At 41.8% G+C, this 27,046-nt stretch overlaps 2 protein-coding genes across 5 annotated transcripts in view; both read left to right on the top strand.

The window, feature by feature from the left end:
- Positions 1-2,175: 2,175 nt before the first annotated feature.
- On the top strand, positions 2,176-5,233 carry tmem230b (transmembrane protein 230b). The gene is made up of 3 exons (XM_006805896.2): positions 2,176-2,488; positions 4,349-4,471; positions 4,569-5,233. The coding sequence occupies exons 1-3, from the start codon at positions 2,393-2,395 to the stop codon at positions 4,707-4,709; spliced, it is 360 nt and encodes a 119-aa protein (XP_006805959.1). The 5' UTR covers positions 2,176-2,392; the 3' UTR covers positions 4,710-5,233.
- Positions 5,234-7,783: 2,550 nt separating this feature from the next.
- The window catches only part of igsf9b (immunoglobulin superfamily, member 9b), a 28,017-nt gene continuing 8,754 nt past the window's right edge, over positions 7,784-27,046 (top strand). For 2 of the 4 annotated variants that reach the window (XM_006805895.3, XM_006805892.3), the window contains exons 1-9: positions 9,336-10,006; positions 15,502-15,597; positions 17,912-18,118; positions 24,471-24,617; positions 25,445-25,596; positions 25,789-25,906; positions 26,183-26,324; positions 26,598-26,743; positions 26,852-26,994. In XM_006805895.3, coding sequence (XP_006805958.2) covers positions 15,537-15,597; positions 17,912-18,118; positions 24,471-24,617; positions 25,445-25,596; positions 25,789-25,906; positions 26,183-26,324; positions 26,598-26,743; positions 26,852-26,994 — 1,116 coding nt within the window. In that variant the 5' untranslated portion in view covers positions 9,336-10,006; positions 15,502-15,536. Of the gene's footprint in view, positions 7,862-9,335; positions 10,007-15,031; positions 15,087-15,501; positions 15,598-17,911; positions 18,119-24,470; positions 24,618-25,444; positions 25,597-25,788; positions 25,907-26,182; positions 26,325-26,597; positions 26,744-26,851; positions 26,995-27,046 lie in introns of those variants that run through there. The other 2 variants (XM_006805894.3, XM_006805893.3) reach the window with 2 other exon arrangements.

Raw genomic sequence — 27,046 nt, 5'->3', positions numbered from 1 at the left:
CAGTGTGCTCAGCTGTTCTGATGTGCTTCTGTGCAGGCATCATGGTGTAGCGGCAGGGATTATCTAACATGACAACGCACTCTCTTCCCGTCTTTGACTGGTGACAGCTTACCCAGTCATCTGATTAATTAATTACAACTCCACGTGTCATTAGACCAGTATTGTTATTTATGGTCTCAAACACTTTGCACCAATAGTTTACAAGAAGATCCTATTGAAATTCTAAACCCCCATGGGATGAAAAAAAAGACAATAGATGAAGTAATGTCTGAACACAAATGTTAGGGGCAGCAGGGTTACTTACAGATAGATTATTCCATCAGTGGTACCATTTGGAGCCCATTTATTTTGAATTTATGAATGTAAAATAACTGCAAATTTATCTGGTCTTGTAGATTTTCTCAAGGCTGCAGAGCAGATAAATTGAATGCCGTGTTTCTAAATTCACACTGAGGGGGAGGCTAAGCGGCTTGTGCAGTGACCTTGATTGTAGCTATTGAACCTCCAAGTAAGGGGACCGAACAGATAAGAGCGGCGTTATTTGGCACACAAAGGAAGACAATCCAGTGACGCAGCCGTGGCGTCAGCTGATGAGCAGAGTCAACATGCAATCACAGAGCCCAGTGAGGTATGAGTTAGGAAACTGGAATGAGTGATGAAGCAAAGGGCAAAGTTTGCCCTCAGTAACAGGTATAGTAAAGAACGTCTGCACAATCTGTTATTTCCAAAGGCCGCTTATATGACTCTGCATTCGCTCACTGCAATTTGGAATAGTAATGCAATTTTAAAGTGGTTTCCAGAGGACAGAATACATTTTGCTAAACCCCTCTAAAACGAAGATGAAATGCAGGCGGGGTGGATTTGAAAAGATCATTTCTCGCTGAAACTCTGAGAAATCTGTAAATATCAACGACAAACTTAAGACAAGAGAACGCACTGTGCTCTGTGATGTAGAAGAATTTGTGTTATGCGCAATGGAAAGAAAAGGAAAAAATCCAAATGATTTTAGGGCTTCAGTCACCCCCAGAGATCAACATTATGGCTTTAAACTACAGCGATGAGACAGTGAAGGTCACTCAGCATACTAATGATCCTCAGAAACTCATCCTCTGCCAAAGTGTAGGCTTACTTTAAAGAGTATTACTGATGCTGCAAGCGATAAGAATATGCATTTGATTTACTGCTCGTGATAAAAGAGCTTTATTTATTTATTTATTTGTCATCCTGCAGACATTTAATAACTGACTGTAGAGCCCATGACTCTAGCAAGACCTTCGATGAGTCAGGTAGCATCTCAGTTCCGCCTAAATCTGCATGGCACTTCCGTCTCATATGAGGAGCTAGTATGAAAAACACAAATTAAAAGAAAAATACAATACACAACCACAGAAGCTTTAATTATTCATTTCAGATGGATTGAGGGTTTTTGCTTATTACATGGTCAGTCACTCACAGACTGGATTATTGATGTGCGTAACCAGGGAGGTGGCAATAAACTGGCAGAGGTGGCTTTGTATACAAACACCTGGAGTTCATCCACATCTGAAGCAGACAAAAATGTGACAATTATCACTTCAGGATTAAGAGACTCGTTAACGTGTCCTTTTTGAAAAGAACCTGTTGATCTGGTTAATTGTTTTTAGACATCATGTAACTGTCAATTTATTTCCTGTTTTAATGCAGATTTATGAAAATAAATACAGGAGATTGTATTTCAGTGATTAAAACGGCCTTCAGAGGGAGTGGGTTAGTCTTAGCTTCTTCTGTTACGTGAAATGGTATCAAAATCTGCAGTCTCGCCAGAAACGTTATCTTCTGTGAGCACAGTGTGATTACATAGACAGAACAGAACATCCCAGGAAATGAACATCCGCACAAAGAGATGAATCTCGACACCGCAGGGTCATGCCTGTGACTCGCAGTGACCCGGTCATTTTAATAAGACTCAACAGCGCCCTCTGGTGGCAGACACGGCGCGGTGCAAATCTTCCTTTTTATTGTAAAACAGTTAATTGCGCTAAAGCACATTTGAAAACTTTTGTTTTTTGTGATTTAGCTTAACGTTATTTTTCATCTCGCACAGCACATGCAATGTTTAAATTAAAATTACGCGTTAAATCGAAGTTTCTGGAAGTTAATAATGACGCTTCAGATTGCGCAGGCGCAGATTGTATACGTACTGAAAACACGGAAGGTCCAACACCATATTCCCAAACAGAGGCTTCTACGCTGTAAGCTCTTTATAAAACGCCATCGGAGCGGCCCTAGAATAAGACAAGTGCAGTATTGTTTCATTTTGGGAGTTGCGGTTTAAGAGTGATGCCTGTCGAGTAGTAAACCTTTGTGTAGTTAGGCCTTTTCTGCTTCATCTGAAAGCAAACCGCTGAAGAAGATGCCAGCTCGTAATGTTGTGTCCAACGGGATCCCTAACAGCAAAGTTAGGTATTCCAGGTTAGCCACTGACGACGACGGCTACATTGATTTACAGGTAAAACAGAAGGTGTAACGCTAGGATACGTTACCATTGCTAGTATTTTTAGATAATAGACTAAAGTTGGTGCACTGGTTTCGACCACTACAGTATGACTATAAAGGGGTACTGCAGCAATAGATGGCCGCTGTCATTTCCGAGCTAAGGTAGCCCTGTTGACGTCAAGAAGTACTGCATAACCAACACTTTTAAAGGACTGTGCAAATGTCTTGAGCCACCCTGCTTTCAAGGAGTCAGACTTGGCATTTTTTAAGTGGTCCTAAACAATACATAGACTGAAACAAAAAGACTTCTGGCTTATTTGCTTCCGAGGGTATTTAAAAGTAGAATGGGAGGCAGAGCCTTGCAGTTTCAGGCCCCTCTTCTATTGAACGAGCTCCCAGTTTGGAAGTATTTCTTGTTCTCTCACCTGTGTTACGACCCCCTCTTTTCACTCAATGTGTGTTTATACACCACTCTATTCAATCATGAATTATTATTAATCTCCGGATCTCTTCCACAGTTTATTGTATCTTTTGTCCTGGCTTCCTCCCCTCAATCCCAACCAGTCACAGGAGATGGCTGCCCCTCCCTGACCCTGATTCTTTCAACGTTTTCTTCCCGTTAATAGGGAGATTTTCCTTCCCATTGTTGCCAAGTGCTTGCTCATAGGAGGTCGTTTAATTGTTGGGGTATTCTCTGTATTATTCTAGAGTCTTTACCTTAAAATATAAAGACCCTTGAGGCGTCTGTTGCTTTGATTTCATACTATAAGAATTTCACTCTCAGAAAGTTGAGTTGAATCAAACAGTAGTTCTCCAGGCTTTCTGAAGGTCTTTCAAAAATGTTTTTTGGAAACTGGCTGCTTTTTTACTCATTTAAGGTCGTCCTTGTACCGGAACATTTTGTGAGAAATGTCTTTTTGTTTTTTCAGCTACTTTCAGCTGTGAATAAAGGAAGCATTAAAAACGGCATCTAACTCAGTGTTGTGTCTACACATAACAGGCAACTTAGCATATTTTAAATCGTGTATTTGGGTACTTTGTTATGAGCAGGCTGTCACAAAAGCACCTAATTTTATTCTGTTTCTTTAATTGAATCTGTGAAAATGCCAAAGATAACACCGTTTGACAGACACTAAATTGTATTTTAGGGCCTGCATTTCAGCCAATGGTGTTGGGAATCTTGTCACAATTAAATCATGAACACAGAAAAGTATGATCAGATTTTAATCCACCGTGCGATGCCCTCTAGTAGGGGTAGATGACAGCTTCAAAATTACCAGCACAATATTGCAAGAAAATTTACTGTAATGTAAATGCATGCTTTTGCTACACTAGTGATATTGCATTTTGACATTTTTATATCATGTAAAAAATTATAGACGTATTATCGCGGACAATATGATATGGTACAGCCCTACCTTCTGGAAATTGTTGGCAACAGCTTCATTTTTCAGTCGGGCAGAGATCCCAAACACACTGCCAGTGCAGTCAAAGCATACCTGGATAAAAAACACACACAATAGAACACTGTCAGTCATGGACTGGCCTCCTCAGAGAAGGAAAATAAACATTATTGAAGCAGTGTGGGATATACTGTATTTCCATGTGTTTTTGAATCTGTCAATAAATTGCTGCACCTATTTGCCATTTTCCTAGCAAAATACTAAAAGAAAAATTAGGGTTAGCTTGAGATGTTTGCACAGTACTGTACATCCATGTTTTTATGAGAATAGGGCAATTTATTTAAAGCTGATTCGATGGAAAACATCTCTCTAGTCTGACGATTTTGGCACAGAAGAGGAAAAACAGACACTTCCAAGAAACCTTGTGTTTCACAGAAATGTTTTTGAAATGAAATATTTCCCCTCTACAGTTCAAGAAGAGCCCACCCAAGGTCCCATATAAAGCCATCGCACTAGCCACGATCCTTTTCCTAATCGGCTCGCTGTTGATCATCATCGGTGCTCTTCTCTTGGCTGGCTACTTTGGCGTCACTGTAAGTAATTTTCTAGGTCACACTTTTTCTTGTTACATCCTTTTACAGGTCATACAATGTCATCGTGTTAAGAGAATAAATGTTTTCTTTCTTTTAGCACACAGACCGGACCGTGCCTGTCCTCATCATCGGGATCCTTGTCTTCCTGCCTGGATTTTACCACCTACGGATAGCTTACTATGCATCAAAGGGCTACCCGGGGTACTCTTATGATGACATCCCAGACTTTGATGACTGACCATTGCTAAAGCCCCAGTCCTGCTGTGCTTACATGTAGTGAATTTAAGGTCGTGATATATTTAAAGAAAGTGAGATCCCTTTTTTTTCATAATTGTTTTTAATTACAATATTGTTCTTATAGATTTTTCTACCTAGGTTCTTAATGCCAGGTTGCTAATAGCAACAGTTTTTTTTTATCTTTGTATTTGTTTTATAGCTTGATAAATGAATAAAAAAGATTTGTATTATTTCTTTTGATTTATATAAAACCATTTCAGTTTGTTTATAGAATATTTTACCTTATGTAGTACAACCAATGTGGCCACATATAGTGAGTCTTTTAACTGCTTCACTACAACCAGTTTTTATTTTGTGTATTCTTTAGGTAGATCCATCAGTTCAGTGGCAGAGAGAATAAATAATTTAATACTAAAGTGGCTGCAACCAACATAACAAATACCTGGTATACCTATTATATACGCAATATCACTTCTGTGGCATAATAATGATATTTAATAAAAGGCTAGCGTTGTGTCTTCACAATATCCCGTGTAGTGAAGATTGCCTCGCCCTAGTTAATGCTTCCTCACTGCTCTGAGTTGTTCTTTCCCCGAGGATTTTGTGTGATTAATTCCAATCCTTCGATCTCCATATGGTGCACCTGGCCTGTGAGAGTAAACACTGTCAAACAGTACACAAGCAATTAAGGCCTGACATTCTGCTGACATTTGCCCCTCTAATCTGTGCCATCAACTCATCACTCTCAGCATAATTTGAAAGTGTGCTGGTGAAAGCCAAGACTGCCACCTCGATTCCTCCACCCCCCCAGATAATGTCATATGTAAAATACATTGCTACTAAAGGTTGGACGTCTATATAATCCTTTCAGAAGCCTAGTAACCCGCTGTTTGCCAAAGGGATAATTCGAGGGTAGCTGCTTGTGTTCTCGTTGTTTCTCTTTCCTTGCTATCGAATGAGCCCACCCAACTGTACACTGATCACAAACTACCGGGCCTTAGATCAGATTATGCACTTTAAATCAGCTCAGATTCTTTGTTTTTAAGTGCTTCCTGTGGTTCCAGGAGGCATTCGCACACAAAACGTCTTACAGAGGACTGATATTTACTGTGTTTGTCCCGGAAACATTAAAGCTACACTGTTCTGTATTTTTGTACACTCTCAATGGTTTCTATCATATTGTTTTTTATGCTCTCTGAGGTGAGTCTTTTAAAATTACTGCTTTTACGTGAAACCCGTCAAACCTAGTATGGTGATATCATAAGTTGAGCGTTACGAGACAATAGAGTTGTTGAGCAGACACATAATAACAGACACAAAGTAAGTGTACAGTAATACTGCAGGGATATTCAGTAATTTTAACTGTTTATATGCACAGATGAGGCCGTGTTACTCTTGAGTCTTGTCAAAGCAACAACACTGCAAAATAGTAATAAAAAGCTAAGTTATCTCAACTATATTGGCTTGTTGATTTGACTCAGAATCATTACACAAGTGTTTAACTGGATCAGGTGTACTGTCTGACCCAGCTGATCCACTGTTGCATCACCCAAAAACAAGGACCTGGCATTAACCTTTATTGCTGAAAGGTGATTTAAGTGACTTTAAGTTTAACATGGTTGTTAATGCCAGACAGCTTTGTCTGAGTATTTCAGAAGCTGCTGATCGGCTAGGAATTTTCCCACACAGCCATCTCTAAGGTTTATAGAGGATGATCATAAAAAGATAAATTATTTAGTGAGCAGCAGTTCTCTGTGTGAAAATCCCTTGTTGATGCCAGGAGGCAGAGATGAATGGCCAGACACTAGCTCAATCAACTGCTCGTTACATGCATGCGATACAGAAGAGCACATCTGAACACTTTACACAGTGAACCTAGAAGCGATTGGGCTATAGAAAAGACCACAATAGGCATCACTCCTGTCAGGGGAGAACAGGAAGCTGGGCTACAATTCCTGGCACACTTTGGGGCCCTTGGTACAAACTCAGCATTATTTAAATGCCACAGCCTAACTTAGTATTGCTGATCATGTCCATCCCTTTTTGATCACAGTGTATCGTCTGATGGCTGCTTGCAGCAGAATAACGTGCCACGTCATAAAGCTCAGATCATCCCAAACTGGTTTCTTGGACATGACAATGAGTTCACTGTACACAAATGACCTCCACAGTCAGCAGTTCTCAATCCATTAGGGCTCCTTTGGGATATAGTAGAACAGGAGATTCGCATCATGAGTGCAGTCGTTTGCAGGAATTGTGTGACGCTATCATGTTAATATGGACCAAAATCTCTGAGGAACCGTTTTGAATGTTGAATCTATTCCTTCAAGAATTAAGACAGTTCTGAAAATAGCCAAAAGTGATTTCCAATGTTCCTATGTGTTTTTTAATGTCTAAAACCTTTACTTATATTATTTAAAAATGTAGTGAACTGAATTTATGAAGGGGTTTTATATAAAATAAGGAAATGACCTGTTTTGCAGGTATCTTTTGCTTTTTTGTACATACTCTGTTTTACATCTCTGCCTTCTGGCATCATTTATTGCAATTTCTTCTCTCCTTTTAGTCTGATCTCTTATAAAAATAATATTAATGACAATCAGAGTTTTTCATTCATAAAAATGACATATAAAGATTATAATCCAACAAGTCATTTTTAGCAGTTTAAATTCCTGCAATCATATTTTGGCAGACAATGGTACTAAAATGGTGTAATGGTGTACTCACCAGTCACTTTATTAGACACACCATTTTAGTGTCTAATAAAGTGACTGGTGAGTGGATGAACCCAGGAACAGTACAGAAGTGATTTTGGTAAATTAGATAAGCTCGTCCGTTTGACCAAACTGATCCACTGTAGCATTACTATTAACCAAGGACACACTAAATACTATACTATAAACTATACATCTATAATACATGAATGTACATGCAGTAGACTCTATATTTGGACACAATCATAAACCTTAGACGGTTAATACGGCCATCCGGTGACACCACGTGATCTGGCACTGGATTGGCTATTTTAAAAAGTAATATAAAGCATACCCAATAATCTTTAACCAGCTGCAGTCACTGTCAGTCACACATGACTGCAGGTTTGAGTATTCGGCTCATTTTAGGAGGCTCAGGATCACAGGAAGCGTTTTTGAGGTAAGATAATTAATATATTTGGCAGGAAACTTACTGAAAGCCCCCACTCGAAACTTAAAAGAAGTAACAGTCGTCTCATACTTAAATAGAAACGTTTTAGCCTTTTCTTTTAGCAAGAAAAATCAAAATAAATAGTTTTAAGAACACTAAATGACTTTGTGGTTCATTAGCCGGACTAAAGCGTGACAAACTGTTTAGCTAATGCTAAGTTGGTTTAACTGTAGATACAAATCTCGTTCCCTGCTAATACACTTTTTATTTTATTTTACACACTGTAGTTTTGAGTTTTTTAGTGTGTTGCCTTTTAGGAAAATTAATGTGAGATTTATGGTGAAAATAATAACTGGTTCTTGCTACTATGACGTTTAGCGGAAAGCTAATTCGTGTTCTTTATTGGAGGTTAAATTAGCATTTTTTTTAAAAATGTATGTTTATCGATTTCTAAAACATAGTTTTACTGGCATTCAGATTATCAAACGATTGCAGCTTTTTTTTTTTTTTTAAACCCAATGTTAAGAAATTTCTTTCTGGTAAAAAAAAAAGTCAGCAGGCTTGTAACAAGCGATTATAAGATGGCTATAAATTATGTATAACACTAATAAATTTTAGGTGATCTTACTGAAAAGGTTAGGTTAGTGTGCCTGCATTATAACAAAATCACAGCTAATCCCGAACATGAAATGGTAAATATTGTTACAAACATGTCCGTTTAAATTAGTTTTGCAGATAGTTGGAGCTACTTCCTCGCAGCATGTTTTTTTTAATGTATACCTGTTAAATGATTTAACAGCCGACTAAAATGTGTCCTTAAGGTTTGCGTTTGCCTTTTGTTAAGACCATCACCCGTTTTTCCCACGGAAAGGCGCTTTTGTCTGAGGCGCTAAAGGACCAATTTCATAAACTAACACAGACACAGGCAGTAAAGTGACGGAAGTGTATTATTTCACCTTCAAAATTAAAGATACGTTAAGCGATAGCTTCCTAAACTGGAGTTAAACACTTCTATTATTACTTGATCCAGTATGCCTTTGTAGGAACTGTTTAGTGCTGGCATTATTTTTGTTGTTGTTATTTATGGATTTGTAATTGATTGTAGCTGTGAATAGTAGGTCAAAACTGCTAATACCGTTATGAATCATGTTCAGTGTTTTTCACGCATTCATTGAGCTGGCTTGTTAAATGCTAGATTTGTTATAAGTGTAAACATAAACAGTATAAAATACTGTTTTACAGACACTGGGTGTGACAGGGAAACGACATGCACAGTAGTGCTTGGATGCTGAAAAGAAAGAAACTCAATGGACTTAAGCATTTTGGCATTTACACAGTGACATTAGCAAGTTGACATCTTTTATCTTTAAATTCCTGTTCTGATTGTTTTTGTTTTTTTTTTGTTATCAATTAAAAAAAATTAAAACGTAAAGGCTTTAATTTGAAAGTTCTACCAGGAAGCTTCGTCGTTGTGCTCTGTGTTAGTTGACAGCCGTTCAAACGTCGCTGTGGTGGGAGGAGGAGGGAACGATAATAACGGGAGGAGGGCCACCGCGGGGAGAGTATCAACAGCAGGGCTCAAACTAAACGTGTACTATGCTCTCTTTCTGATGGATCTTGCACCTGTTTGAGGATCAATGTGCTCCAAATCGACCGAGAGCCTTTCAACTCGTTTCTGAACTCTGTTATAAACTCTCCCTCACGATTAAAGGCACTTTGAGGGAGTTTGGACTGAGAAGATTGCGCACATTTAAAAAGAAAAAGAAAGCCAGTGCTCGGAGTGTTTAAATGGACTTTAAATGGACTGATGTCGGAGTCATGAGGGTGGCATGCGTTAATGGATTTTATTGAAGCTGCGAAGAGTTTTTTTTAGAAAGTCTGAGCACCATGGATGTCGAGGAATAGCAAGACTTTCTTTTGATCCACGCTCGGACTGAAAGAGGGAAAAAAATGTGACCACCTGCCTTCTTCTCCCAGCACCTTCTTCTTTTTCTTTTAAGTCGTGTATGCGTGTGTGCGTTTGTGGTGTTTGATCTCTCTGAAGAGAAAGGAATAGACGGATAAACTGGGTCTGTAGCAGGAGTCTAAAAGAAGAGCATCAATGGACTGAAACACTGCACTTTCTGCTTCAAGTGAAAAGTGCCTCAAGCAAAGGTAAGGAGCTGGGCGGGCAGAGCTAAAACATCCTCCGCAGGCTAGTCAACACCAAACATCCTGTAGAAGTTTCTTTGTACTAAATCAGCACAGCTTGAATAAGAATATCTGTGAGATTTCTGTGGTCTTAAGGCCATTTAACTGGAGCCTTTGGTTGGTGTTTAAATTACTCCATTTGGTTCCTTTTGTTATGATTATTATAATTTTTTTTAAAACGAGTAATTTTGCCATGGTTAATGTCTAGTTTCCAGTTAAAAAATACTTTTGCGATAACATCGTGCACAGAGCCATCTTTGTGCAGGATTTGTTTATGTTTTGGGTAGCACATGTAGCACTTGTAATCCCCGAATGAGTGTTTCCTTCATGTTAAAGCATTATGAATAGGTTTCACACGTTGTAATGACCCTTAAATCAGCACTGTTCCAGTCAAAATACGTTTTTTTTGTTTGTTCTTTATTTAGGCCCCCTCGTCTTAGGTGGCATCGGCTCTTCTGAGTCAAACAAAAGGTGTACCTGTTTTGTTTCATATAGCGAGATGGGTGTTGACATAAAGGGCTGTGCATCAAAATTTACTGTAGGGTGCAGCAGTACAGTGGCTTATGCCTTGGTGTTTGCCGTTTTATTTTTGGACTAGTTTATCAGGGTGATGCATGTTATGGGACAGAACCTCATCGTTTTATGCTAAAGAGTGCAGCAGCCCTGTGCTTTATACATAATATACAGTGTGTGCTTTGTTGTTTCCCTTCCTTTGTTTTTGTTGTGCTTGCTGATTGGTAAAAAGGGAGGTGCATAAGGGTACAGATCACTACTGATGCCTTGTAGTCCCCTCTTTTAGAAAATCACTTTAAAGATTATGCTTGCTTTCAAATTGGAAAGAAAAATATGTGCTATTTCCCCCCAAAAAGCACACTATACACTACTCTGCTATTTTCACATGCACTAGTGTTTGCAACAACATAGTTTTGTTTTGTTTTTAAATTGCTTTTGCATTATTTACACTGAGGGAGCACTAAAAGCAGTTTTGCATTTTACTGCTAGAATCCTTAAAGTCCATGTTCAGCAGTCTCAGCTTAACAAAGTCTGTGTGTGTCAGATCCCAGCCCGGGTGTCATTTTACACACGGATATCCCCCCATAATTCAGCAAGCCTTGACATTTTACTGGAATATTGCATTGTTCAAAACACTATGTGGCAAACTGTCCCCTGTAGGCAGATTGTCAGGCTGCAGGAAATTGATTGCACCGAGGAGCAAATTATTCATGAGTCGAAAGTGGTTACTGAAAATGATTCTGTTATTGTGTGTAAGATGGAGCGTCTGCTCCTCCATGGTGAATTTAAGCCTGTGACAGTACTGAGGGATATACAGGAAAGTACATGTAGTAAAGCATAAAGATTAAAGAGAGGGTCTAATAAACTATTTCAAGCTTTGCAGTGTTTCATATTTGGATGCTGTTGCATGTAATAGATCTCAATTTTGTCCTGGGAAATAACAGCTTTTCCTCTAAGCAGAGACACGAGCAGCATGCCATTAACATACTGAAAAAGGCCAGTTCTGTGGACGTCCTTTGAGTCTCATTGATCTCCAAGTTAGGCGTGTGCTTCGTGGCTGGACCCCAGAGTTTGTGACCTTTGCTTTTAGACCACTGATTTCTTTCACTGTCTTGTTTTGAAAGAAACTTTATGGGACTGACCTGGTCCTGAAAGTTTGTTGGGGGGGCAGAGAGACTTATAAGAGTGATGTTAGATGCCTTGCTTTACTCAGCACTTACCGTCCCCCCGGGATGTCTGAGTGAGTATTATCCTAGGATAAAACAAAACATGAAGTTAAACCACTCATGCATGAAGCAGTAATCTGCAGCAGTATTTGGCTGCTGAAAAAGTGCAGAGTAAATGTAATACTGTTTAAGTTTTGATGTGCGACTGAAAACATTCAACCACGGCAAGCAAAGTTTTTCCTGGCTCGGAACGGACCTTTGGGAGAAGACTAAGCATGTAAGCACGAACGAGCCTGTGTTACCTTATTTGACAGAAATCTAAGAATTTTCTTGGTATTTTCCAGCGTTTGATAAACACAGATGTCCTGTTTAGCAAAGGAAACCCTTATTTAAACAAAGTAGTGAAAAAAAAATACAGTGTTGGGAGTGGGGGTTTCCTTTGGATTTGGATAAAACTTGTGGATAAAAACAACAAAAAGCTCCCTGTGCAGGAAAAACCCTGGTTCAGTTATCAGTGTTGTTGTGCTAGGTGTTAGGTCACTAACGATTACTATAAACTAGGCTTTCCCCGAGAGCACAGGACCCTACTCTCGTGCCCAATGTGTGCTAAGCTCATTTCCTTTAGTTAAAGTTAATGTCAATACCATTTCTGAGCTTGGTTACAGTGCCAGGGACAAAATCCATGAATCGATCGCTACGCCGTGCGTGCTTGTCCAACCAGTCTGCTTTGGATGACTGATTTTTCAAACCCATTCCTGCGTTAATGATGGTTCACATCTTTGTTCTGGATGGTTGCGTGTTATTTTTACATCTGTATCAGAGTCTTGTGCGTACCTTTTAAAGTTTCTACTTGAGCAACACTTGTAGTTCCTGCTACAGGCTGGTTTGTGCTGATGCCACGACCTGTCAGGATTAACAAGGATTACTAAGAGAGTAATGCTGCTGCTTATCAGGCCTGTATCTGTCACTGGCATCACTGATGGATCTGCTTAGGTACCGGTGGATAACGCTCTCACGCCCATTAGGTCAGGAGTTCACTTTTTGTGACAAGTTTTAACACGAGCGTCGCATAAAACATCAGAGAATATGATAATTTACTCGTCATTTATAGGCCGAAAAAAGACAGCTGAAAAGATCACTTCATTACTCATGGTTACTCCCGCGTGTTTAAAAGTGCACCTTTCTTTTTGTGCATTATTCAGCTCATGTCTGAATAATATAATAGTGTGAAACAGATGACAGCCATTGGAAGAGCTCACGCCCACCAGCTGTTACAGTTGACAGGTTGACATCAGCTTGCATTTACTGCGAGCAAAACTGTTGATGTCATGTCAGATTTCAGACATGTTCGTTCATCCGTGAGAAATGGCACCCTTTTAATGCTTGTTATATTATTAAATATGAATTTGGAGGGTGTGAGGGTCTTTAAATTTTACTTTTTGAGTCAAGTACCGGCGCTGTAGTTGTTACTACAGGTTTTGCAAAATTTTGAAAGTTGGTGGAGATCAGAAAGACCTTGAGCAAAACCCCTTAAATAAACCCCAGGTTACCCAGGTTTGTCAAAGCATCACGCGCCTACTTTTTCTCCACCAGAAGAAATTATAGAATCCCGACGGCAGACTTGTGTGACTTGGCTAGATGACAGACTGCTAGATGACAGACTGTCCTTGATTTGCCTCACGAATTTGATCTCTAATTCAATTACACTATTAACACTCAAAGCAGCAGGGCGGGATTAGACTGGGTGTTACAAATGGCCTGTCCAGAAGGCTAAGTCATGACTAGATCCAAAGCAATCTGTGTCAGTGAAATCCAGCGAAGCACTGGTGTCCACATACACGTTACAGAGCCGACAGTCTTATGCTGAAGCTTGGTTTTTTGTTTTATTCTTGTTTTGTCTTCTCTGTTTTCTTTTTCTAAACACACAAAGGTTGTATTATTCTTTAGTCAAGCAGGCTTTTCATCCCCCGAGAGGTCACTACTCTCATGATGAGTTAGCGTGTAAGACGTTTTACATGCAAGTATACTAATGTCTGTGCTTTTACTGTAGAACAGGAGCTGTTTTCTTCACACGTTAGTTATATACGTGAATCATGGTTGCTTAAAGGTAGTAATTGGCTTAGTCTAATGAGATAAATAGAAAAAGTTCCTGTGGTTAAATGTTTAGTGGCTTGTTTCAGTTTAAGTGTACTCATTTTAACATCTGGGCTCCCTTTGAAGCCCTCTCTGTTCACATGCCAATTAAATGGCCTTCCTCTGCTCCACTGCCTGAGGAAATAATCTGGTTGTCCTCCTGCACCTGCAGACAAAGCCCCCACCCACCTGCCCCACAGGCTTCCCCTGTATGTGGTTGTTTCCACATGAAAGTCCTATATCCCGGTCTAGGAGCACATGCAAGTTAGGATGTATTTATTCGTTTTTCATTTTGTCAAAATAACTGTGGAGCTGGTAGATAAGACAGTCGAGTGGTGCACAAACACTTCCCACATTTGTTGGCTGTCAGAAGTGACACAAAAAGAACAAAATCAGTGTCTTTATTTCTTTAATCCATTGTAAGAGTGCTGTTTATCCGTCACCCCTACTGTCCAGCATTATTCCCACAGTCAGAGTAATCCGCCCTTATTTTTACTGCACTGAAATTACTTTGTCATGCAAAAACTAATGACTATTTCCCAGACTTGCCCCTGACCACCCTCCTCTTCTTTGCTTGTGCAACCACATTCTTGCCTCTAAGTTTGCTTCAGAAAGGTGCAGCATAAAAGTTATTACTACTACCACATCTCTCCCCCGGCTCAGCAGAAATGTTGTTGGTGTTGGTCAAGTGCGAGGAGATAAAAGCATCTTTGTGCTGTTCTATTCTGGGCTGTTTGTTTGCTCATGTGCCGCCAAGAGACTAAAGGTCTCAGTCAAATGAGTCAGACGCCCTGTGTTTCTGCAATGAATATCTGGTTGTAGCAGCAGCTAATATCCAACACCTCGCTGCTTTCTAAGAATACCCTCCGCCTTATATTACCTAAATGAACTTAAAGTAATAAGCTGGTATTAGGAGTACTGAATGACTTAAGGGAAGTGTGCGAAGGCTTCCGTTATGTTTGAAGGTCAGCAACTTAAACTTGTGCCTGCAATCCAATTTGTGGTTTGCTCCAGCTGTTCTCTTTGTTCACTGGGAAGGAGGTCGGCAAGTCGTGAAAAAGTCCGGTCTGTGAGGCTTGTGAAAATGAAACAGTGTTAACAATATAACATCTGGAGCTGGGCGGTGCACCTTTCAATATTGCTCGTCTAACCTGTCAATTGCTGTTGGCCTATTTAGCATTTGACGAGACCTTCTGGATGAGCTGGACCAATCACAAGCACCAGGTTAATCTGTACGTACACCTAGAGCCTTGTAAAGGCCTTCTCTGTGGCCACACATAAACACACACATACACACACCTTGGCCTGTGCAATAAAACATCTACAAGATTCAGACTCCAAGCAATTGCCCTGTCTATTTGTAGCACTTGTTGAAGTAACTTATTTACCTTAATCCAACCACAGCGCAAACGTACAATTTTCCCCAGGATGATGTGTTTTGAAAGAATATGGTTATTTATAAACCAAGAAGCATCTGGAATGCAGTGCAGTTGTTGGATAATGAGTTGATGTTAACTCGAGGGGTGGGGGGATTACATTTATCTGAGGGGGGATGTGAGGGATGTACTTGTGCAGCGGGGGGGATCTGTGAACAGTACAGCAGTATTCTGCTGAGGAGTAATCGGTATGTGTGGTCTTCCTTTTCAGGTTGGGAGATGTGTGAAGGAGTGTGACGGACGGCCATGGGACTGGAGAGACAGTGGCTTCAGGCTGTCACCACTGCTGTAGCCATTTGTCTGCTAAGTAAGTATGCCAATGCAAATACTGAGCCATTGCATGTATTAACAGTGCATTTGTGTATTTTATTTCTCCTTGTTGAGCTTTCAGAGATTTTTTGCCTTTGGATTTCTTAGAATAACTCCCCCAGTACACCTGAACTGTCATGTCATGAATTGAGCAATTTTTCAGCACACACACAGGAAAAGCAAACAATTGTAGATCTTTTTTCTGCTAACGTGATAAAACTGATTCCAAAATATGAGGCCCGATTATGCAACAATGACATTGAAACATTATTTAAGATGTCCACATAGGGCTTATGTAGTATTATAGTACAGATTAACAGTGATAACAGTCTTTATTGGATCACGCTTCTTCATCGTGCTTCACCGTTTTGCTCCTTATCGCCAATCTTTAGCGACTAAAATCTCTTTCACGACACTCTTAATAACACTCTTACCTTCAACTTTAAATTTCAGCTTCAATTTTAATTTGTTTAAAGTAGTGAAATGTTTGAATATTTACTCTGTGGCAGGGCAATGGAAATAACAGCTGGTTGTCAGAGAAAATGAGATTGGAGAGGTGATAATAAGATGTTTAAATATGCATATGCTGCACATTGCTTTGGACAGTTGTGTCCTGTCTTGGAACAAATGTAACTTTTCCTAACATTTGCTAATGTGAAGCTTAGTTTGATAAGACATTTTCAGTCATCACTGCCTCCTTTGTTAAAAAATAGGCCACTTTATGTTAACTTCTTCATTCAGACACACCCACAACACTGATGGATTGAGTCTTGGCATGTGCACGTACAGGGCTTGTTGCACACGAGGTACTGAAGTGAAGTGTTGCCACACTTTTGTCTTGTAGTAAGAGGAGTGCATGTCTGTGTGTGGTTCACAGTACTACAGCAAGTAGTAGCTATCACTGCCCTTTGCTCTCAGGCTCAGAGAGAGAGCTTGTATGTATTTATTGAAGTGTAGACCATTTACCAAACACTTTTTTAGCGAGCTGAGTAATGGGCAGAAGCGATATGCAAAGGGGTAATCTTCCTGAGTTCAGGTTGATGCTGAAAGTGATACTTAAATGTTACTCAGTCTGATCTTGTGAGATTGCTGCTGTGGCTTATATGGAAAGCGACCAGGGTGCACACTCAGACATAAGGCTGATACATTCATATGCCAGCAGATTAATGGAAAGGAGTGCTTGTCTGAAAGGGGATTAAGCCAACCAGTTGTTTTGCTCCATTTTGCAGTTTGTTTACATATTTTCACCAAAGTTGTTGCCAAATCTTTTACCTGCACTAACAAAGCTCAGATGCTTTGCAAAGCAGCTGGCATATGCTCCTGTTTTGTTCCTGCACGCAGTTTGAATGACACCATGATGACTATGGCACTGATCCAATTCCCTTGTGCTAGAGAGAGTGAAGAGGAGGGGTTACAGCTCAGACATGAGTGGACGAGAGAGAATGGGGACAGAATCCAACTTAAATAATATCTCTGGGTGTGGATTTAGATCAATCCTGGATTTGTGCTACCCCCCAACCCTCAGCACGCTTCTGTGTGTCCGTGCTTGTGTTTGCAAGGGGGAGTGATGGTGGTGGGATTGATTGTGCTGGCCCATAGACCATGTGTGGACCCCAGGGGGTAGTGGGAGGTCGACTGGAGCGACCACAGAGCGTCCTGCTGCCCTGCATCAGAGTATCGCCACCAACCCCCACCCTCTGAGATTAAAGTAATCACCAGGCCAGATGAGTAGCAGAGCAAACACTGGCACCCAGTCGCTCACACACCCACATGAGCACATGGCAGCAAAGGGAGATGGGATAGAGACAGGAGAGACTGCTCCAGGTGTCACTAATGGGATTGCTTTGTGTTTGCAGGCTTTGCAGCAATACGATCTTGTCACCAAATGGCACATGGTTGTTTTACATGCCCTCAGATGGCCCGGCTTTTAACAGAATGGGAAAGTCATATGCACGGTCCACTTCAGAAGAGCATTCATGACACTGTTATGACTCTTTCCACCAGGTTTTCTCTGTCAGGGCCCCTCGCTGCCTGTGTGGTCACAAACTCTTGTCTTCTCGTCCCTCAAGTTCCCCTCAAGTTCCCCTCAACTTCTTATCATAGCAAACAATTTTCACAGAAACCAATGACCAGAAGATTTCAAGGAATGTTAATTTAGCTACTTTGGTAGCCATTACTCACTTCAACAGGCCTTGAGCTGCATGATTTATGTGTTTACTCAGATGTGCGCTGTTTTATGGACTTTGCACTGTCAGAAAACGTCTGCAGGGAAACGAGGGCTTTATCCCGCTGATATGCTGTTGTCTTTACAGGTGTGTCTCAAGGTGCAGCATCGTTGGTTCGTGCCCGAGAGGGGAGCTCCGCAGAGTTAAGCTGTAGCCTCGCTCCTACATCCAGTGAAGCCACCACCCCAAGCCTCTTTCCACTACATGTGGTGGAGTGGGTGCGTCTTGGTTACAGCGTTCCTGTCCTCATCAAATTTGGAGTGTATGCTCCTCGTGTTCATCCCAACTACAAGGGTAAGCTTTATTCGGATCTGCTCAGTCATGCACTCCTTTCAGGAAACTGATGAAAGACTTATTACTTGGTTGACAGCGCAACCCCCTGAAGTAAAGGTAGATTCCCTTGAAGACCTCACGTCGTGTAAATCTTTCTTCGCCTGCTTTTTGTGGTTCCACTCCCATAAGTGAGCTTTAAAAGCCAGTAGGAAATAGAGAAAAAGCCAACAACGTAAAAGTCTCTGATCAGCGGACAGATTGCTCAGGTCGTGTTTCAGAAGACTTTTTTTGTGAGGGGAGTGGGTAAAACTTCCTTAGCTCATTTGTCTTGTGTGGGCAAAGATAGACATGAGGAGGTTACAGTGGTATTTTTGAACTACTGGGGAGGGGAAGTTTGGATGAAACAATACCCTAAAAAGATAATCCGTCCAAAGCACGGTCCCTGTAATTACAGCTGGTGTTCAGTCTGTGTGTTTCCAGAGTGCAGTTATACTGCAGAGGAAAGGGGAAGGATGAGAATGGATGCGTTTTAGTGGAGGCAGTAAAGGGTGGGGGGGTGGGGCAGCTGAGCAATAACAAGGGGGGTACCAGTAACGCTGCTCACAAGGGGATTAGGAGTGTAGGTGGGGGCTTGGTGGTCTGATGACAGTGTTTTATTAGTATGCTGAGGGGTGACCCAGTAAGGGGAGATTGTTGTGCTGGAAGGAGGATGGATGAAGCAATCGGAATAATGGGAGTTTTCTTGCTGGAGCCCTATAATCCTGTCATTGTCTACCAGGGGACAAAAGACAAAAAAGGGGTATCACAACCTCCCATTGCTTTGCCAAAGCCAACAGGACTAGTAGGACACCCCAAATCCCATGCAGTCCCAACTAGGTCACAGAAATGTACAGAGAACCTTGCTGGATTTGTTATGTGAGGACATACAGGAGGTGCTCAGAGAATCAATCTGCTGATTTAGAAACATGTTTTCAGCTTTGGACGACTCTAGAACCCCACTGAACATTTACAGCGGTCGAAGCACAAATCATGCTCCCACCCCCCAACCCCCAAAACATGCAATTGGACTAAATGTGTTTAGCGGTCTTGTAGGCCGTTAACCATATCATTGTTTAGGAGCAGCCATCTGATACACATGCAGCCATAATGAAGTAAATAATGCAGCAGAGACGTAGCTCAGAGTACAAGAATGTTTAGGGGGTGTCTCCGTGTTTCTGGCAAATTCACCCCTTGCGTGTACTTGTCTGGTGCGGGCTTTTCCCCAGTCTGCATTAGATCCTCATACCTCCCCTCCCACTGAAGGCAGATGGCAGCATGTGAAGCGTGTCAGTGTTGTGGGTCTAATGTATTCTACTCTCAAATTAAAAATGTTGTGGGATTTCAGCTTTAACCACGAGTGAAGTCGGCCACCATTTCCTGGTCTTTGTCTTGGCTTGTTTGAGGACAGGAACAGGAGAATGAGGATGATTTAATTTTAAGGCTTAAGATCAAGAAACGGTTAAGAGATCAAGATAATGAATTATGGGGAAAGAATTACATTGTTGTTCAGTATTTGCAGCATAATGGCCACTTCCATTACAGCTAAGTAAGGTATCAGACTTGAATTTGTAATACTAAATAAGTATTTAGTGAAGAAAAAGCACTACAAAGGGCTGTCTGCCCTTTGTCTGCTGCTTTGTGTCAAGCTCACTGAGGCTATTAACAATTTTAATCTGGGCAAGTTGTATCTCCATTTCCTTTTTCATCCCATTAAACCACCATCTTTTTGATAATGATATCAGGTGTCTCCAAGATTTTACTCTGCATTTGAGGAGTGTCCCAACTAGACACCAGCCTGTCCAGGTCTCAGAGGCCATCTCTCGTGTCCTCTCGAGAGAATATCCTGTTCGTGCCGCTCACTCCTCTGCCTCTCTGTTTCACACACAGCATGCCATGGAGATCTGAACATTAGTCAGCTCAGAACAAAGAGGAAACAGCCAGATAAACTCTGACTGACACGCTGCTGTTATATTTGTTGAGACAATATGTTGGAGTCTTGCGGTGTCAGGATGGTTTACCGTTGCAAGTCTAGATCAAATACGTCCTGTGTGCTGAAGTAAATGAGTGGCGATTGTGAGCGGGGGGGAGACTCTGACCTGAGGTTAGAAGGATAATAGGCAAACCCCGAGATCTCAGCAGGCCTCCATCACACTCTCAGTGTGACCTCGAACAGTGGAGAAGTTAAAGCCTGCATTTGTCACACACACACACACAAGACAAGTTTTTATACCCGAAGAAGCACAGACAGTCTTTCCACTGATAAACTTATATGGAATTTAATATTAACTCACTGAGCTTTAGCAAACAACGCTCTGTTTGAGAACTCCAAAAGCAGAAAATAGATCACTGAAATGTGAAACTGAGGGCTCCATGATCTTCAACCAGTTTTTCTGCTATAACTAGACCAGCGTGATGAACAGCAAACAATGACACAATAGAAGAAGAATACATAGCTGCAACTTGGGGATTTCATGTTCACGAGCTTTGAGCAGCAGGCCACCACAGAGGCCCTATTACCTCATACCTTAGGTTAGGCAGCTAGGCACATATTAAATCTGTGAGATACAGTCCAAGGGCTTCAAACAGCTTCCATAAAGACTTGAAGGGGAATAGTTCAAGTAACCAATGCTCACTATAAGTAAAAACTTCAGCAAAATCTGGTTTTCTACCTACAACTTTGCTTACAACAAATTTGATATTCACAAATTATGGCATGTCTAACTGAACAACTTTAAAATTTAACAACTGGCAATTATTAACATCAGCGTTATCTCTTCCTGAACCGAAAACAGCTCAAGATCAACTTCTGCACTGGAAAACAGGCCAAATACATCTCACGGCACCGACCTACAGATTTTAATTTCAGAGATTTTAATATTAAAACTAATACTTTTTCTTTGCAATCATGTGTAAGAGCTAATGCCTGTGATAAGTTGAGTTCCCATTGTAGTGAAATTCAGCACGTGAGCCGTGTGTGCTCGCTCGGCCAGAGTTGGGCAGAACAAGAGGGACAGAGTTAACTGTAATCTATCTCACGACAAAGAGCTATTCATAAGAGGGTTTAACTGATTAGGGGGACAGGAGGATTGAAGAGAGAAATTTGGGGGAACGGGAGGGGTGAGCTGTCAGAGGCAGGGGGCCGGTCTCAGACTTATGATTGTATTCAAATCAAAACACGTCCCACAATGCACCTCTGCCCGGCTCTCTTATGCACATACGAGTAGACAAAGAAAAGCAGCGCTGGTGCTTCTCCAAACAGAATAATCTTTCTTCCTCACTCGCTATTGTCTGGCATAAAATTCACAGTACTCCATGTATTACTTTGTCAGTAACTTCCAGTGGGAACTCAAAAGGCTAAAAATAACATGTTGGTTCATTCTGCCGGAACAATTAAAACCTTGTGCCGAGGCTATGGTAGTCACAACAATAGGCAAAGAAAGTGCTGTGCATCATAAATGTAAGTGTGAAATATGATGTGTTGCACTGCAGAGGTTTCACTTGCAGAAAAAGATGCATTAATCTAAACAGGAGATCAGATCAGTGAGGTGAAGCCAGCTACTGGCCAGCGGCACGACTATAAAAGAACAGTCGCGCCTAACCTGCCACCCACTAGGCGAGAACCTGACAGGCTAATATGAGCAGGGTGCGTTTCGGAGCTTCAAACAGCGCTGCTGGATTAGCGTTTCCATTTTCTTCCCATTGGCTGCACTGCAGAGCAGCTCAACCTGTTGGAAACAAGTGCTCATTTTAAGATAGACTGTAGCTGTCATGCGATTGCTGCCGGAGCAAAAACAGTGAGGAGGAGGAGGAAGAGGAGGAGGAGGGTTGAGATGAGATGGGGGCGCAGTTATGGTTTCAGCAATCCTCTCCCTGAGTGCCATAGAGCCTAATCATGTTTGTCTCTCGAGGACTCGCGGACATTGCGCTGATGTAGGACCAGGGAGAGTGATGAATGGCGTCTGCTGGAGCACAGAGGTCAGGAAGGTCAACCTTTCATTGGTTGCCTGTGGATTATTGATGAACCAAATTCGACTAACCTCTCTGTAACCTCTTGCTCAGTTCCTCTTGGATTTAAAAACAGGAAGTGTTTTTCACTGGTGTGGTTTATAATTTTCCCAGGTTTTGTATTCAGCTGTTGCAGAATATTTGCATTGTGCCTGAGAGAGAAAAGCAGCCTTTCAGTGAACATCCTTAGGGTAGAGCACCTGCCGAGTGCCATCTGAGATTTCAGTTCAAGTCCGAAGATGCAACATTCATATTTAAATAAAGCAACATTTGTCACGCAGCCTCCGTGTGTGCTCGGCCACAGACTCAAAAGACCTCTCTTCTTGCGCTTCTCATTAATTTCTCTCACTCTTCCTTCTGCTCTTGGATGTGACACAAGACCCCCCCCCCCCCCCCTTTCCAATTGTAATTTCTCAAATCTGTGACAGCACAATCCCCCCTCCCTCCGCTCGCATGATCGACCTGTGTTTGGCCGTGGCGTGTTTCTACAGCAACTGAATTCAAATCTAAACCTACAGCCCGGGCTTTTCTTGGTCTAGTCTCTATGGTAACCTGAGAGAATGAGGAATGGGGGGGGGGGGGGGCTTCCATGTCTTTGTGGTGACGGATAAGAGGGAGGCTACGGGAAAGGGTTAAGTGTTCAGCAGTGAAACCCAAATTTCCCTGTGTAGACTCAGGGGGCAGGGCACTCAGATTTTGAAAATCAACATGTGTACACACCCACGTGTTTCTGCAAGATCAGTGCCCGGGGCAGACGGACACGTTATAGCAGCCAATCAGATGGATTTTTTTAAGTATCCCATAAGGTGGAAGTCAAAAAGAGGTTGATGCTGCGCCTCCTCTTGTCCTGCAGTTGCTGATTAATTGCAGGTCTAATTAGAAAAAGTGGAAAAGGAAACAAGAAGCTCGGGAGAGGATCCTAAGGATCAGGATAGGAGAAAAAATACCTAAAGTTATCCCGTAGCTGTTATCATCTAGCCCTGCCCAGTTGTTTGAAAGATGCTGAGCTGAAATCAGAGGTATTCATTTTATGGAGCCTCTAAGTAACACTTGCCTGTCTTCCGGGAGGTCAGTCAATCATTAAAACTAGCTATTTAGCACAGCAACTGCCCCAGTCAGGAATGCAGGGTTAATTGTTAGCCATTGTTGCCTGTCTTTACTCTCAGTGTGTGTTTCACCCGGTCTTTAGGCCATATACAGAGTTAAATGACTTTCTTAGCTGCCAGGCTCTCTCCAGACGCTGCTGTCTGGAGAGAGCTGGTGTGAATAGTGACGATATTGTATTTCTTGAGATATTGTTGCTTCAGGGTTGCAGGGCATTCAACGATTCTGTCCTGTTGAGCTGGAGAAGATGATATCTATGCTGGCTGCTACTTTTTTTTTTTTTTTTTGCAATGCTTTACTATTATTACTTTGCAGAGATGATTGATTATGACACTTTATCTAAGCAACGTGTTAGGAGCAAGCAAGAATTACAGGACGCTGGACACTGATGGGTCACTGTTTACTTTCAAACTGCTTTGGCAGGGCCTGGTATGAGCAACGTGTGTGTTTCCTTCCTGCACGCATCCTCCTGTCTTTTAAAACTCTGTGATTGAAGGGCAAGAAAAGAGTTCATTGAGAGACTGAATAAAAGGAGGGGGTGTACCCTGAAACCAGGCTGCAGTCACCAGGCAACCAGCAGATCAAGTTTCAAAGCCTGACAAGGAGTTGTAAGAAGTACAGAGAAGAGGAGAGGGAGCAAAGCAGGGGCTGTGTGTGACGGGAAAATGTGTGTGCGTGCTTGTGCGTGGATCCATCTGCCTTTTAATGGCGTTCACACACGAGTTCAGAGCGTGCATCTGCCAGGCCCTTACATTGTTTACTACTGTCCATTGCACCCGCCTAACAAAAAACGGCTTATTTTTATCACACACTGCGGTGGGTTTCTCCTTTAAGCTTAAACTGCATTCAAGTATTCCTGGCATACTCATCTTAGCGCTCCACTTCGCCAACCAAACCCTAAATGACAGGACAAAATCTGTCGTCTTGCACATCGTTATAATCATCACTGTAGTGATTCATGTCTTTCAACTCTGTCTCAGGGCCACTGACTTCTCATCACTTGAGCTGCAAATTTTCTTAATTATTGGTTTTGTTACTCGCTGCAAACATTCGAGCTACAGTTGCACTTCGCACTGTTCGTGGGTGTGTCTGTGACTTTGATCGTGCCCATTGTGACACTGGGTCCTGTGCATGATAAGCCCTTTCCTGCATATGCTGACTCTGCCTGTCTGCTTGCGTGTATGTGCTGACTCTTTCTCTGTCCCCCTCACCCCTCCTCTCACAGGCCGTGTGTCTCTGACCCGGGGCGCCTCTCTGCTGATAGAACGGCTGACCCTGGAGGACGAAGGCTGGTTCGAATGCCGCATCCTGCTCCTGGAGAGCAAAACCGACGACTTTCGAAATGGCACATGGACCTTCCTCTCCATCACAGGTGCAGCACCGCAGGGTTTTGGGGACTCGAGAGCTGCTCCTTTCGTTGCTCATCACTGGCACTGTCCTTATTTAGAACAGCTACAGCATGGGGCCTGGCTTGGACTCTGAAGGCCCTGGCAAGCTGAATAGTGTTATTCCAGTGTATAAAGAGGTTCTAAGTGACATACCTTGCACCCAGTAATCACATCGTGTCTGTCTGTGCCTAGCCTGCTGTGAAGTAAGGCTGGCTTTTAGAATGGCACTGTATCCTTGGTTTGTGTTTTACATGCAAAAAGCTTTTAATCCACGTACATCTCCCGCTCTCTCACCGGCACTGGTTATGTTGTGGAACACTTAGAAGTTAAAATGAAAGTGTGACGTGAGTATTAGATATGATTGTAAGCCTACATCAGGATCGACATCAAAGCTTATTTTTGGAACACAACAGTGTTGCATTGTTCATAAATTGGAATCTGTTTAGAGTATTAGACACTGACAGTGATGATATTTTTAATGCAGAGATTGCATATATTTTTCACTAGTTATTGTGCTACAATTACAACGTGTCTATCTAAATATATTCACAGTAACTTGTGAAAATCTCTCCTTGTCGCCACTTTATATCCATGCCTGTCTCCACACACTTGTCAGAGCCTGAAATGACTTGCCACTGAGTTCTAATGTAGTTTTAGAGGAGCCACAGGTGGTACTTCTAAACCACAGCAAATCATATCTGTTCCTTTGTATTAGCTGTTGGGGTAGTTCTCCATTTTAAAGTTCCTTTATGTGTCCTTTATGAGTATGTGGATGAAAATAAGTGGTCTATTTGATCTGTCTTTGTTTCAGCTCCACCCGTGTTTATTAAGACACCGCCAACTTTTGTGGAGGTTCTGCTCGGTGACTCGCTGACTCTCAGCTGTGGAGCCCATGGCAACCCTCGACCAACTGTCGTCTGGCATAAAGACGAGAGCCTAATTGAGAAACATGAGAAAATAAAAGTGAGGGGGATTAACAGATGGCATTTTCAGTATTCTAATTAAATACTTAATAATTAGCATTTTCTGCAGGAGTTGCAGCTTTGATTTTTCTTTGAAGCAACCTGCTTTGTTGTTCTCTTCATCTCTGCCTCATAGTCTTCCTCTCCCGTTCCATCTTTGTCTTTGATCGTCTTTACCTCGGCCTCTTTTCAGGTGCTCAATGGTAGCTTGTCTTTGGCCTCTGTCACACGAAATATTTCTGGAGTTTATAAATGTCACGTGTCCAACTCAGAGGGGAACCTCACCCACTACACGCAGCTGCAGGTCAAAGGTCAGTGTTTAACTATAAGTCATTGTAGACAGGTGTAATCTCTGCCTACCTCATGATAAGCAACAGCACAAATTATGTTTAGTGAAATTGTCAATGTATATTTTTTTACAACACTTAAACATGCTGCTTAAACAATGGTTAAATATAATAGTGTATAGTGCCACCTACAGTCTTTTCCTTGCATTGCAGCAATTTAACAATTAAAAAAAAGTTCTCCCGCCATCATCAGTTGTCCATTAATTCTGGTCATTCTCGTCTGTCTTGTGCTTTGTACAGGCCCTCCAATCATCCTCATTTCCCCAGAGGACACCACTCTCAACATGTCCCAGGATGCAGTTCTGCAGTGTCAGGCTGATGCCTACCCATCAAACCTGACATACGAATGGTTGAAGCAAGGACAGAATGTTTACCATATTGAGTGAGTCCATCCTTTCAAAATATCCATTAATATTTTTAAAGCAGCCCTCGGACAGATTGGCGACCTGTCCACGGTGTTCCCCGCCTCTCACCCTATGGCAGCTGGATAGGCGCCATCCCCCTGTGACCCTAAATTGGTTAAGCAGAAGAAAACGGATGGATGGGTCTCAATGCAGAACCTTTTAAAATTAATAATATTTTAGTTGCTTCAGCAAAGTGTTTTTGTGTCAGTTATTTTGAACGCCTCTTCAAATGTTTATCTTTTTGGTTTCAGATCACTTAAGTCTCGAGTGAAGGTTTTGGTGGATGGAACACTTCTTATCCCTAATCTCATCCCGGAAGATGCTGGAAACTACACCTGTATCCCAACAAATGGGATACTGAGCCCACCCTCAGCCTCTGCCCATCTGAAAGTTAAACGTTAGTCTCTTATCCTGCTGGCATTTTTGTGGTTGCACTTACCAGCGTTCCCTGTGAAATAAGCACTGTAGTAATTTTTTGTGAGTGATTTTTCTTCTGTCATTTTAGATCCTGCGCGTGTAGGCCGAATGCTGCGGGAAACATATTTGCCCGTAGGCATGGAGGGCGTCATTGTCTGTCCTGTCCAAGCCGATCCCCCTGTGCTGTACGTCAACTGGACCAAAGACGGGAACGTTTTAAATCCTGATAATGTAAGTCATGCGCCATGAAATTGAAATGTTTCACTGAGTAGAGATTTTCACC

The sequence above is a fragment of the Neolamprologus brichardi genome, chromosome 12 (genome assembly GCF_056152115.1).
Source record: "Neolamprologus brichardi isolate AB-2024 chromosome 12, ASM5615211v1, whole genome shotgun sequence".
NCBI lineage: Eukaryota > Metazoa > Chordata > Actinopteri > Cichliformes > Cichlidae > Neolamprologus > Neolamprologus brichardi.
The sequence above is the reverse complement of the archived record's forward strand: the minus strand, read 5'-3'. Positions and strand labels throughout refer to the sequence as shown.